This window comes from Lytechinus variegatus, chromosome 9, assembly GCF_018143015.1.
Source record: "Lytechinus variegatus isolate NC3 chromosome 9, Lvar_3.0, whole genome shotgun sequence".
Taxonomy (NCBI): domain Eukaryota; kingdom Metazoa; phylum Echinodermata; class Echinoidea; order Temnopleuroida; family Toxopneustidae; genus Lytechinus; species Lytechinus variegatus.
In genome coordinates this window covers 3,813,888-3,827,987 of record NC_054748.1, presented here as the reverse complement: position 1 = coordinate 3,827,987, position 14,100 = coordinate 3,813,888, and the positions used below count along the sequence as shown (strand labels likewise).

General features: G+C 38.6%; 2 protein-coding genes across 2 annotated transcripts; one reads left to right on the top strand and one right to left on the bottom strand.

Moving 5' to 3' along the window:
• Window positions 1-415: 415 nt before the first annotated feature.
• LOC121421213 (neurotrypsin-like) lies at window positions 416-12,820 on the bottom strand. Its single transcript, XM_041615875.1, has 5 exons — window positions 12,811-12,820; window positions 11,527-11,556; window positions 10,216-10,269; window positions 1,758-1,912; window positions 416-655 (listed from the first exon to the last, which is right to left on the bottom strand). The coding sequence occupies exons 1-5, from the start codon at window positions 12,818-12,820 to the stop codon at window positions 416-418; spliced, it is 489 nt and encodes a 162-aa protein (XP_041471809.1).
• LOC121421018 (zinc finger MYM-type protein 1-like) lies at window positions 5,067-7,408 on the top strand. Its single transcript, XM_041615601.1, has one exon. It carries the CDS (start codon window positions 5,784-5,786, stop codon window positions 7,356-7,358), a length of 1,575 nt encoding a protein of 524 aa, XP_041471535.1. The 5' UTR covers window positions 5,067-5,783; the 3' UTR covers window positions 7,359-7,408.
• Window positions 12,821-14,100: the final 1,280 nt, after the last annotated feature.

Here is a 14,100-nt window from a genome sequence, read left to right as displayed (position 1 = left end):
TTTAATGGATTCTGTACAAACTCATTTCAACTGGCATTTATCTTTCACAAAACAAGATTTAAAGCTGTATGGCTACTGACTATACCTGGGGGCGGTTTCATGGTGGCGATTGGTGGTGATTTGCTAACCTAATCAGTAATTGCTAAGAAAGCATGAATGCTTGTAAGCAAGCAACCTGAGGACCGATGGTAATGAGGATTAATGCTTTACCATAGGGCACTAGCGCACCAAGTGGATATCGAACCCGGGTCACCGGAATCCGAAACCGACTGAGCTATTGTGCCTCCATAAAGCAGTTTGCAAGTTTAGAATGACTTTAAAAATGACCGGCAAACCTTTCTTGTGGTAAATGATATTGATCATTAAATGTTCATTGGTGGTTACTTAACATGCAAAAAAGGTTCATCAGTCATTCTTAACGTCGCTCTGAACTTACTAACAGCTTTCTGAAAGACCCACCTGGTATGCAATGAACCCCGGCAATCTCTCCTACGTCACAGTTGTGGTGACCGAATGGAAGATGAGAACACTCGAAGATATCGCTTTCACCTCCCTTGCATCGCACCTCATCCAGGTGGTAGTCATCCGACGTATCCCCAAAGTAGCTGTTCGAAGTGGCCCCCAAGGAACCTTGAAAACCCAGGGTCCGACACGCCTGACAGAAACAACAAAAAGAAGTTGTCAAGTCCCATGTAGCAAACAGTAAGGCCCATGTTCACAATGGTGGTTTACCACGGTACAAAACCAAACCATAAGATGCAGATTGCAGAATGTGCAGAATTATTGTATTGTTATCGCACTTCATTCAAGTATGAATGCAGTGCTCTTTGCCAAAAGTTAGTAATTTATTACTAAATTTTTCACAGAGTATGTGATTAAATAAAGCAATGTTATGGAAACAAACACTCTGTGTAGTCTATGGTTTTGTGCCACCGTACAAGTCATACAATTTGGTGGATTCACAAATTTAGTTTTACAACACTATTGGCGCATACCACAAAGCTCAGAAATCATCGTATATTTGTTTCAATTGATTGCATTGAAAATAATATCAAATTAATTGTGAAAATCAAGCTTATGATCGACTGCTAACCTTTTGTGTCACGGGGCCAACAAATGTGGTAGCCAATCCACAAAAACACATTTGCTCAATGAAAAAAAAGGAAATGCAAGCATTATTTTAAAGAAACAGAACTTTATTGTAACTCCTACTTGTTATAAAGTACAGTAAAAGAAGAATTAAATGAAATAGAAAGAGAGAGGAAGATGCAGAAAAAAGAGAAGAAAGTATAAAATAGAATAGAGGCACAAACTCCCCCACACCCGTTGATTTTGCCCCCCCCCCCTCCCCCTTCATGTTCAAAAGAGCCCTAGAAATTAAACAAAGACCCCAGAAAATCCTCATTGACTGCCATATTAAGGCTTATCCGATGTCACAGTGTGAAAAGTAACCCCAGCCCCTAAAACAATAGGCTAATAATAATAATAATAACAATAAAGGCAATTTATTAGGTGCTATACCCATCTCGTTAGAGATGCTCAAGGCGCACAAGTGAAGGTGTCCCGAGCAAAAAAAAAACCATCATCCCTCAAAAACAACTTTATAAAAAAAATCATCCCTGATAAAATTATAGAGATAATTTTTAGCTTTATCTTAAATGTTTTGACACACTTGCTACCCCCCCCATTTAATTTTTACAAATACATTCCATTAAAATGAATAATTTGATGAAAAGTAGTACTGAGTAGTTTTTTACCAATTCAGCATCTTGTTCGTCCCATGAGTCATCACATATAGCTCCCCAGGCACTGCCATTCCTTAGCCGAACCTCAACGTTGCCTTCATACGTCGTATGACCTCCTATCAGTCTGATATTCTTAGATGGGTCTTGGTTAGCCTTGTATTCATTCACTGAGGAACGGGGAGAGGGACATATTTCAATTAAATTTGGATTTTACACTTTTATTTCAAATATTGCTATATTTCGACAAATTTGTGGTTCGATAGCTGACATTTCTATACATTATGGGTCAAAATTTGTATTTCTAAGACACTTGAATTCCTGAAAATATGTTGAATCTGAAAGTCTGCTTTCATATGGATCACATCATAAATACTTCTGCTGCTGCAACAACTACAACAACAAGTACTACTACTACTATTACTACTACTACTACTACTACTACTACTACTACTACTACTACTACTACTACTACTACTACTACTACTACTACTACTACTACTACTACTACTACTACTACTACTTCCACTACTACTACCACCACTACTACTACTACTACTACTACTACTACTACCACTACCACTGCTGCTGCTGCTATTACTGCTGCTGCTGCTGCTGCTACTACTACTACAACTACATGTAGTAGTACTACTACTACTACCACCACTACTACACTACAACTACTACCAGTGGCGTACGCAAGGGGGGGGTTGTAGGTGTTCAACCCTCCCTAAAAAAATGTTGAAGACAGGTCTTTCTTTTTTTGCTTGTCAAATTTGTGTTGGGTATGAAACAACCAAAAATGTATGGTGAAGACCTCTTTTTTTTTTTTTTGGGGGGGGCTTTTCTAATTTTTGGGGAGGTATCAAATGATCTAAAATTTGTGAAGACATTTGGGAAGACTATTACAGCTACTTCTACTTCTACTACTACTACTACTACTACTACTACTACTACTACTACTGCTGCTGCTGATGCTGCTGCTGCTGCTACTACTACTACTACTACTGCTGCTGCTACTACTACTACTTCTACTACTACTACATGTAGTAGTACTACTACTACTACCACCACTACTACACTACAACTACTACCAGTGGCGTACGCAAGGGGGGGGGGTTGTAGGTGTTCAACCCTCCCTAAAAAAATGTTGAAGACAGGTCTTTCTTTTTTTGCTTGTCAAATTTGTGTTGGGTATGAAACAACCAAAAATGTATGGTGAAGACCTCTTTTTTTTTTTTTGGGGGGGGGCTTTTCTAATTTTTGGGGAGGTATCAAATGATCTAAAATTTGTGAAGACATTTGGGAAGACTATTACAACTACTTCTACTTCTACTACACTACTACTACCAGTGTTTCCACAGCTCAAAAATAAATTTCCCGAAAGAAACTGAATCACAAATTTCCTGAAATTCAGAGATATTTCCTGGAATTTTCAAGTTTGATTTTAAATGAAAATCGGGCAATAATACAGGGAGCCTAAATTCGGCCTATAGGTAGCCAAAACAGGCGCGTAGCCAGGGGGGGCGGTGGGGGCGGTCGCCCCCCCCAAAATGCCAAGCAAAAAAAAAAGAGAAAGAGAGAGAAAAGAGAAAAGAGAGAGAGAGAGAGAGGAGGCGGAGGGGAGAGAAAAAGAAAGCATGCAAAGGGAAAGAGAGACAAGTAATAAAGAATACAAATTCAACCAAAAAATTGTTAATTATATTAATTCCTCACAATTATTCTCTCTTATAACGAATTTAAACGAAATGAAAGTCTTTCATGATCATGCCATGATATACTTCTCGGCACGTGTGGCATTTAGGGCACTCGTCCCTCTCGATGGCAACCACATGGTTAACTCACTGCTTATGCGTAGTCTAGATATAAATTCTTTTATTGAATTCGTCGCCGACCTTACGCAACGCAGAGTGAGCGAGCGACTTTAGAACCACGGGGTCGTGCACTCACAATCATGACAATCGGCTTGGTGTACGGACGGCGAATTAAGCATTCAGTAAAAAGGGTCTAGAACTAGACTAAGATGGAAATCGTAAACACCGTATAAATCGCGCATCACTTCGTTGATTCGTTCCGTGATTGCAGTGTGTCTCTCATATGCACATAAAACTTCTGGCCAATCACATGTTGTATTTACGAGATGCAACCTGCATGTGGTTTCATGGCATCGTGAATGGGGAATGGTCCTTTATTTTACGCTGTTGGCCAATGACAAATATCTATAAAGTGGCGCTAGTATGCAAATGTATTTGGATAAATGAGCCCTCCCACATAGCGTCACCGGCTTCTACAAGCAAGGTCGAACATTAAAGCTAGAAAGCGTCTTAGGAGATGATGATCGGATAGCAATACCATTCACTTTGCCTTTGTAGGAACTGAAATTATTTACATTTATAAACAGTTACTATATTTTCCATCAACCTCGGTCTAACGTAATCATGAAATCATGTAGGTGACCTACAAGTATAAGTGAAACTTTCTTATCAATAAGACGTATACTTTATGTCAGTAAAAGCATAAACACAATCAAAGGTGAAAATTTATTGATGCATATTTTTTTATGACAAATAATACTAAATAATCCGTTGATAATTATATTTTGTTAATTGTGAAAATGGCAGAAAAATGAATGACCATTTGAATTGATAATCAATGATGATATCATCGATCATATTTCAATGAAACGACTTTAAAGGGGTACAATTCCTTTAAACACATTCATGACATATTCATAAGCGGAAGGACGGCAAATTTAAATTCGTTTTGCATAATGGATGTTGCCGGACGGCACTCCGTCTTCTAAGATTCTATTGGTCACGTTGATGAAGAAAAGACAACTCTGAAGATGATTGGATAATTTTGTAAGACAGCCGGTCCATCAGAATCCTGAAAACCCTATATATATCTGGTCATCCAAGGAATTGAACCAAGGCATCTTGTTATAGCATCAAGTCTATAGCATAACGCTGAATCACGAAAGCTGTTACCCCGTCGCTGTCACATTTTTGACGTTTCGTCACTGAAAGGTAAAGTATGAATGTATAGAACTTAGTTACAGATATCTATAGATACGAAGATCGTGGCTGAAGTCCAACAGCCCTAGTAGTATGGTGTCCAATCTGTTTCTGAGCAAATAATAAATAGACTATCAACACTGTCTATCGCTTGGTCGATGTGGTGACACAGTAGAAATACAAAATCCACGGCCAAGAATACGAGAACACAGTGAATATACTACATTAGGTATAGGATTATGACTTATAATCATCGCTGCTGCTGCTGCTTTAAGCCAATAATAACTTTCATTGTACGGGCGTAGTTCATATACCATGTATAAGCTCATTGAATCCTGCTTTACGGATTTGATTTCTCATTTTTCATTAATTTTTTTGCCTCAAATCAAGTTTGCCAAAATAGTTTTATTCTTTGTGCTACCCCGCTTAGTTCCCATTGATAGACAACGATGTCGATTCTAGATTCAGACTTTAAATATATGTATCCTGTATGTTTTCAAATAGAAATAAAGTACATGATTTTACTTTTTATAATCAAAGGGGCGATAATCATTAAATCTTAATGTTTTTTATATCTTAAACATAGTAATCATTCTGCAAAATCCCTTGTCTCTAATAGAATATTGCCAACAATACAATGGATCGAAAAAGGAATGCATCTGCTCCACGCAGTCAAACGTTGGACAAGTTCTTCACTTCAAAAAAGAAAAAGACTGGTAGGTCCACTCGTCTTTTATCTCTTCCAACCAAACCTAGCAAAAAGAAAATAATTTTTCTAATTAAGTTTGTTTGTTCTTGTGTATCTCTCGCTTCCCTCCCTCCCCCTCTCTCTCCCTCTCTCTATGCTATGAGCGCCGGAGCAGGTAGCCTAGCAGATGGAGATAAATATGCAATATCTATTTCGATTGAAACTATTCAAAATAATGTATTGATTAAACAAGAGTGATGATGTAACTAATAGGATAATGCAAGTTTGATCACAATACAAAAATATATATCTATTCTTTTATTTGCTTTTGCAGAAGACATGGTGGGCATAGAAATTGTACCAGAACCCCAGTCTGACGTAGCTTCCACTTCATCAGCTTGTGATTTTCAGTCCAAAACACTACCTGAAGACAAGGCGTGTGCGTCTAAAGACTCCCAAGTTAACTTACAGATGATAGACCCACAAGTAGACATTGGAGAAATGTTGGCTAAGGGGAAGGAAAAATTGCAACACACTGATCTAGTGCGTGCCATAAAAAATCGCTATGTACCAAAAAAGGATCGTCTACCATATTCAATGCACAAAAAGGGAGGTAAAATGGAGAAAAAGTTCCTTGGTAGGCACTACTACGATACATTTCCGTGGCTTACATCAAGTGAAATGGATGGATTTGAAGGTGCTTGGTGTATCTGGTGTGCAATATTCAAGTCTTCAAGCTCATGTGGTGGCCACTGGGATATGGGGTTACAAAGTGTGGGCACATTAGTAAAGAAACCACTGAAATCCTTTGCTAAACTAACAGGAAAAGATGGTGCTCTGACATCCCATGCAAACACCAACTATCATAAGTCTGTTGCCAGCAAAGTCACAGAATTTCTTGCTCGAAACCAGACAGATGGAAAAAATGACATAGCAAGTATTATAGACAGAAATAGGGAAGAGATAAGACAAGAGAATAGATCAGCACTGAGAATTACTGCTGATACCCTTCTAACATGTGCCCGTCAAAATATAGCATTAAGGGGGCACAGGGATAGTGGAAGACTTAGTCTAGACGAGCCAGACGAAAATGATGGAAACCTTAGAGCTCTCTTAAGGATGAGAATCCGCGCAGGTGATCAAACACTGCTTAATCACGTCAAGCACGGTCAGGGAAATGCCCAATACATTAGCCCAGAGATTCAAAATCAGCTGATAGAGTGCACTTCAGACCTAATAAAGAGGAAAGTTCTCCAAAGGGTTTACAAGGCCGGCATATGGAGTGTAATCGCTGACGAAACAACAGACAGGAAAAAGAGAGAGCAACTCACCATTGCTTTAAGATACGTTGAGATTATTGAAGAAGATGATAAAATAAAGGCAAACGTTGTAGAGTCCCCTATCTGTGTAATAGATGTGCTACAAGAGATGGCAGAAAAGGTTGGAATAGACCCAAGCGATGGCCATAGTGAGCTGGCGATGAGTGGACGCAATATCGGTACAGTCATCCTAGCTAAACTAAAGGAACTAAATCTGGACCTAAGCAAACTAGTTGGTCAGGGATATGATGGAGCTAGTAGCATGGCCAGCCAACAAGTTGGTGTAGCTGCTATAGTAAAAGATGAAGCCCCCCTCGCCGAATATTTCCATTGTGCCATGCACATGCTGAACCTCTGTGCAACCAGATCAACTCGGGTTGTTTCCATTCGAAACTGTCTAGACACAATACAGCAAATGACATCCTTCTTCAACAGTAGTGCCAAGAGGGTCATCCATCTAGAAGCAGAAATTGCAAATGCGGGCATAGATGAGAATAAGCAACGAAGGCTTAAAACTCTCTGTCAGACAAGGTTCCTCGAAAGACACGAAGCCGTGATAAACACCCTCTCTCTCTTGCCTTCATTCGGGTGGTAGAAAATATGACAGGATGGCAAATGCCAGATGCAAGAAGAAACGCTTCAAGTCTTCTCAGAGCGCTTGCTTCATTTGACTTCTTGGTGTCCCTCCACATCCTTACAAAAGTAAGCGGAATTCTCCTCCCAGCATCTCGAGGCATGCAGTCTGTCGGGCTAGATTTGGTTCAAGCTCTGTCACTTGTAAAAGATGGTACAGAAGTATTAGAGTCATGGAGGAATGACGACACATTTGACCGTGTATTTGCCAATGCTGAGAAGATGGCCAATGATCTGAATGTGGCAGTGGAACGCCCCAGGCTGGCACCACGTAGTATGTTTCGCCCCAGTGCCTCTTCTGGAGTTCAAGTACGGAACCCGGTTCACGAATATTACAGACTCAATGTCTTCCTCCCGCTTATTGACAACATTGTGACGCATCTCCAAGACCGCTTCAGTCCCACACAGGCAAAGATAATACATCTGATGGGTCTAGTTCCTGCCTTCATCACTTCATATGAAGATGTTCGTCCGGCAGCAGAAATGTATCATAGCATAATTGATATCAGTTGTCTCGAAGGTGAGTTCGCTGTGTGGATAAAGAGATGGGAGAATGCAAAGTCAGGAGAGAAGAAGGCTATGAACACAGCGATCCTGGCATTAGAAGAATGTTCGGAAATAACCCTACCAAACATCCACTTGCTACTTCAAGTCTTGGCTACTCTCCCAGTAACAACAGCTCAGGCTGAACGAACATTCTCCAAGCTAGAAAGAACGGCAACAGCATTGCGGGCATCAATAGGAGAGGAAAGGCTGGAAGCTTTACTAATGATCAAAAACTTACCGTAATGAAATACCCTCTGCTGATGAAGTGGTAGACAAGTTCAGCTCGTCACAAAAGACCAGACGTATTCTCCTCTAAATGTTCTTAAAATGGACAAACATGGCAGAAAAAGGCTATAAACACAGCTCCCCAGGATTGCAGACCACAGCATGTGTGTCGCCCCAATTCCTCTTCTCAAGTACAGGACCCAGTTCACGAATAATTACTGACCCATTGTCTTCCTCTCGCCCAGTGACAATATAGTGACACATCTTCAAGACCGCTTCAGTCCCAGACCGGCAAAGATTTAATTGGCATGCATATTGTGCCTTCATCACTTCATATGAAGATGTTCTTCCAAAAGAAGAAATGTATATCATAGCCTAATTGAAATCAGTTGTCTCGAAGGTGAGTTCGCTGTGTGGATAAGGCGACGAAAGTAAACAACGCAAAATCAGGAGAGGTTATAAACAGCGATTCTGGTAATATAGAAGAATGATGGAAAATAACCACTTGCTCCTTCAAGTCTTGGCACCCAACATGGAAATCTTATGATGAAATGTTGATTGTTTCGTGATTAGTTGTTTGAAATGCCAATACACTTATCACATGCATGATACTCATTTCTGAAGATGTCCTCAAAGTATGAAATCTTAGCCAAACATGTAAAAGAAAATGAATATCCTTAAAAATTTCATACGGGGATTAGGAGTCATGAGGGTGCAAGGAGCAGTCTTCTTTCTATTGTAAATAAAGGAACCTTCAAAGCTTCCGCGCTTCGCGCGGGAGGGGGAGACTCCCCCCTCCCTGCACCCTCCCCCTGGGGTGCGCGCTACGCGCGCACTATAACTGATGGCACGCTTCGCGTGCGGGGCTACCGCCCCCCCTGAAACCAAATCCTACCTACGCGGTTGAGCCAAAATCAAGGATTTTAGCATTTGCTTTTGTTCACGCCCTCATTAAAAAAAGGAACAAAATTGCAACAGCGAGCGCGAGCGAAAAGTTTTGGGCTACATATGGCTGTAAAATATTATTAAAATGTAACCTGAATATCATGAATATTGATAGTTTCTACGTTTAATTGTTGTTTAATTGTAATTTTCAGATTTCCTGAAATTTCCTGGAATATTTTCATTTCCCGAACCTTTCCTGGAAAAAGTCAAAATTTCCTGAAATTTCCTGAATTTCGGGAAGAGTGGAAACACCGAGTCTACTACTACTGTACAACAACCACTTCTGCATGCACTGTACTTTTATAAGCAATGGAACTGCTACAATTAGTTGAGAGCAGTGGACTAGACTATCCAGCCACCCCAAAACCAAAAATAAGTTGTCCACAGTGAATTCTGAGATTTTCATTAAGCTTGAAAAGGCACATTCTAAGCTTTAAAATGATATACAACTTGTCAATTTTTTTGATTAACCATAACCTTCACAAGAACTCAATTGAATGCAGAAGAAGTCCAGTGAAAGCTTTAGAAAATTAAGGATCAAACAAGGTTTCAAGTTCTAGGTTCACTCAAGTATGAGATGCACATACTGAGCACCCTCAGTTGGATCTTCCAATTTGTCCATAAAAACGTGTAAAATTAACTCTTGTATCTTTTTCAACTTTTCCAGTTCAAACTTTGACACTATGATGAAGCAGGATTAATCTTTCAGAAAATCTAAGTTTCAACAAATTGCTGAATCATTGTTATTTTTTTTTTGCTTTTTTGAGAACCTTCCCTGGTGACTTTAACCCTTAACGTGCCATGAATACATATCTATGCATCCACTGGAGTGCCACGAACACATTTTCGTGCAATGGTCATACAGCAATTGTTATGCCTATTGCATTTTCAGGAGTGCATTGCATGCATGAGTGATTCCACTGTTCAGTTCAGCTTATGGTCAAGAGGTTTAACATTATTGTCTCATGAGTGATTCTCTTTTTTTCATATAATTAAAATAAAACATTAAATAAAGACTCTGAAAAAAGTGGCATTCGCTGATAATAGTGAATGGCACATTAAGAGTTAATTGGTATTTGGTTGGCTGGTGACATATGACTTACGTATAGCATCAAAGGCCGACAATCGCCTCTCAGTACCAGTTTCCTTTGCTTCACCTGAAAAACAAATAAAAAGAGATAAAATGGTACAGTAGACTAGTTTGAGGAATGATCATTGGTCAGTATCAAGCGCACAGGACACTTTCTAATTAAATTTTAATGGGAATTAAGTACTCAATTCATAGTCCCTCTACCACAACACTCTGACACCAATGTGAGGTTTTTTGTGTATGCAAGCTTACACAAAGAATGTGCTACGTACAGAAAAATGTTGACTTGAATCAATAGAGAAAAATCAGACAAGCACAATGCTGACAATTTCATCAAAATCGGATGCAAAATAAGAAAGTTATGACATTTCAAAGTTTCGCTTATTTATAACAAAATAGTTATATGAACGAGCCAGTTACATCCAAATGACAGAGGCAATGATGTCACCCACTCACTATTTCTTTAGTTTTTTATTGTTTGAAACTTTGAATTATAAAATAATTCAATTACGAATTGACGATTAGGACCAAAATGTTATAATACATTTAACGGAATTCCACATGTTCAGGGAAGAATGAAAATTTAATTTCACGACAATGACGAGAAAATATAGGTACGGTATATCATATTTTATATAATAAAATACAAAAGAAATAGTGATATCGTCAGTTCCTCATTTGCATACCGATCGAGATGTGCATATTCTGTTTCTAGTGTTTGTGAAATAAAGCGAAACTTTAAAATGCCATAACTTTCTTATTTTACATCCAATTTTGATGAAATTTTCAGTGTTATGCTTGTTGAATTTTTCTCTTTTTATTTTCAAATCAAGTTTTTGTTGGGGTGGACTTGCTCTTTAACTTTAGTTTAAAATGACTTGCGCAGACATAACAAACAATAGCCATGATAGCCTAATAATGTAACGATATAGGCGGCCTACCATAACAATAAACTTGTTTTATTATGTGTATCATGAAAACACAAGAAAAAATGTTGATGAAGAAATTTATGTTTTGCTGCCTTTGCTCCGGCTCGTGGAAAGCTGCAAGTGCAACTCAATCTGGCAGACCCCTGGAACGACTACCAGCAGTTAGATCCGGCTGCCTTGACAGCTGGCACCGACCCGACTCCGACTCACCCAGGGCCAAGGGACTAAACTTGACCGGATTTCAAATATATATTCGCTGCCGGAAATCGCAAATAATCATACCTAGACAAAAATCATGGCAATTTAGGCTTCTTACATACTTAATTAACGAAATGCATTTAAAAAGCCCATCGTCTTGAGGTCTTAGATCTTCTTTTTAGTACTAGAAAACTTACTCAGATGGACGTAACCGCAGCACACGATGGCTTACGTATATGGAACACCGCATGTAAAAAAAAATTGACAAAATATAGTTTGGCAACCCCAAACCGGAAATAAAAATGGGATGGGGGTTGGGATCATGAAACTGAGCTGTTAGGTGGCGAACCTTCCAAAGAAATAAAAAAAAATAAATATGCAAAAGAGGCAATATTGGCAGTATTTTGTTCACATTAAAAAAATGGTAAGTATTCAGTTTGTTTCTATTTTACTGTATTTTTTGTGGTAGAGGATTGTCATATATTTTGCAAGAATAATGCCACCGAAAGAGCTTTAAATAACTTTTGCCTCCTTCTTCTTTGTTTGTCTTATCTGTGAGGTATAGTCTACATTCTGTCCCCATGCATAAATTGTCAACGATAACCATTATTTTTTTATATATGTAAAACGGACAAGAAAACGAAATAACGAAAATAAAGCTCCGATGAAAGCAATTGCAGTCAATATAGGTTTCAATTGGAAGCAATGGGAACTTCTAATTGGCACAAGTAAAATTAGTAGAACAATATCAGCTTAGTAGGTAATGGGAAAATTCCACCAATATCTACTCATGTTTCTGCAGAAGCACTGTCTGTCTGCATAACATATATCAACGTAAAGGGCAGAGATACTGTGTTTTAATTTTATTCCAGCATCCGGGAAGAGAAGTTTTTTAAAGCATGTATTATTATTTGGTGTGGTTTCGTTATGGTTAGTTTTCTACTAAATAAACCTTTAATTACTTTCTATTGAGACATTTGTCATTTTTTAATCAAATTGTTACTAATTGTTACTCATTCTTTACTTTTTTTCACTGGAAAATGGTAAATGGTTAAAAAGGACATAGCTAAAAACAATTGAATTGTAGTTATGCATACATTATATGAAGAAAAAAAAATGATCACATGATCCCAATTGAATACCAATTGAAACCAATCGACATCAATTATTGGTAAGTACTCCCAATTAAAACCAATTGAATATTTGTCCCAATTGAAACCATTTGGCTATTGGTCCCAACTTCAACCAGCCCGAGGACCAGCAAGTGGCCCAGTCCAATTAAAACTAGTCAGAAACCAAGTGGGCATTTGCAAGGTCCCCTTATAATTCCATTGGCGACCAATTGAAGACACATTGGGAACAATTGGCTCCACTAGACATTATTGGCCCCCATTGACATCTAATGGGGGCACATTTGCCCAATTGAGACAAACTGACCCTACAATAGGAACCCGACTGGTATTTGGACCCATTGAACCTACTGAAGCCCATCTATACCAATTGAATCCAAATTAAAGCCAATTTACGCCAATTGAATATCCAATGGGTTTTGGTCTTCAATTGATCCCCAAAATGAATTCTAATGGGGCCAATTTACCTACCAATTTAGGTCCTATTGTAGGCTATATAAAGGACCTCAATTGGTATCAAATTTGGATCTATTGAAACCCATTGATACCAATTGAATCAAAATTGAAACCAATTGAAAATTTGATGGCTGTTCAGGGGCGGATCCAGCTTTCGCCAATGGGGGGGGACCGAAAAATATTTTCATCAACATTTTTCTCGATTGGCCGCTATATCTGATTTTTTTTTGGGGGGGGTTCAGGGGGTACTCCTAACTAAAGACTGAAGTCTTAAGTATATGCTAGTTTTAATTCTTATAAACAAGAAAAGGTATCTCATGTGGTCTTAATATATAATGCGAGCGCGAAGGGCGCGCTAAAATTTTTTGATATTTTATGTCCTTAGAACTGAAGATTCTGAGCAGTTTTTATAATCATGAACAAAGATAAGTATCCAACTAAACAATGCGAGCGCGAAGCGCGAGCCGAAATTTTATTGTAGTAACGTGAAAATGGACTCAATTCGGACTGATTTTTGTGATTAATGAAGAGGTACAAGTATCACCAATTAAATAATGAGAGTGCGAAGCGCGAGCTCAAAATTTTGATATTCCGACCTGAAAACTTGACAGTCTAAGCGCGTTTTTATTTAAATAAACAAGCTGTGTGTCTCCAACAATTAAATGCGAGCGCGAAGCACAACCTTAATTATTTAATAGACTGACAAAATAAGGAAGCATTTTGACAAATTTTTGAAAGAATTTCCAAACAGGATAGGTATCTCACAAATCAAACAATGCGAGCGCGCAGCGCGAGCTGAAAATTTTGATATAAAAATTTGTGTAAATCAAACAAAATAATGAAAGCTTGATGTGCGAGCTAAAATATTATGTGCAAATTGATTTCAGAACTGGATATATGAAGTGTCAATTAATCCTCTTAAATGGGATTCATTGCAATGCGAGCGCGAAGCGCGAGCGAAAATTTTTATACAAAGTCTATTTTTTCAATTCTTTCCCTCATCTTTTTTTGTTTCCTTTCAGGGACGGGCCGGCCGTTACGAGGCTGTAAATTGCACATCATGGGTATAATACCTCTTTCTTACTTTTCTTTCTGTTTTTCGTAGTTACTATTAAGATAAAGAGTACACTTTTTTCTGCAGGTTGTCAAAAAATAGGGGGGGGCCGGGGCCGGCTCGGCCCCCTC

Bases quoted from the DNA above. Each gene is read 5' to 3' on its own strand.
- LOC121421213 (XM_041615875.1), bottom strand. The intron at 1,913-10,215 runs GTAAGTCATATG...CCCGTTCCTCAG, and splicing joins GTCGGCCTTTGATGCTATAC to TGAATGAATACAAGGCTAAC. The intron at 656-1,757 runs GTAAAAAACTAC...TGTTTCTGTCAG, and splicing joins ACGAACAAGATGCTGAATTG to GCGTGTCGGACCCTGGGTTT.
- LOC121421018 (XM_041615601.1), top strand. From the start codon at position 5,784: ATGGTGGGCATAGAAATTGTACCAGAACCCCAGTCTGACGTAGCTTCC.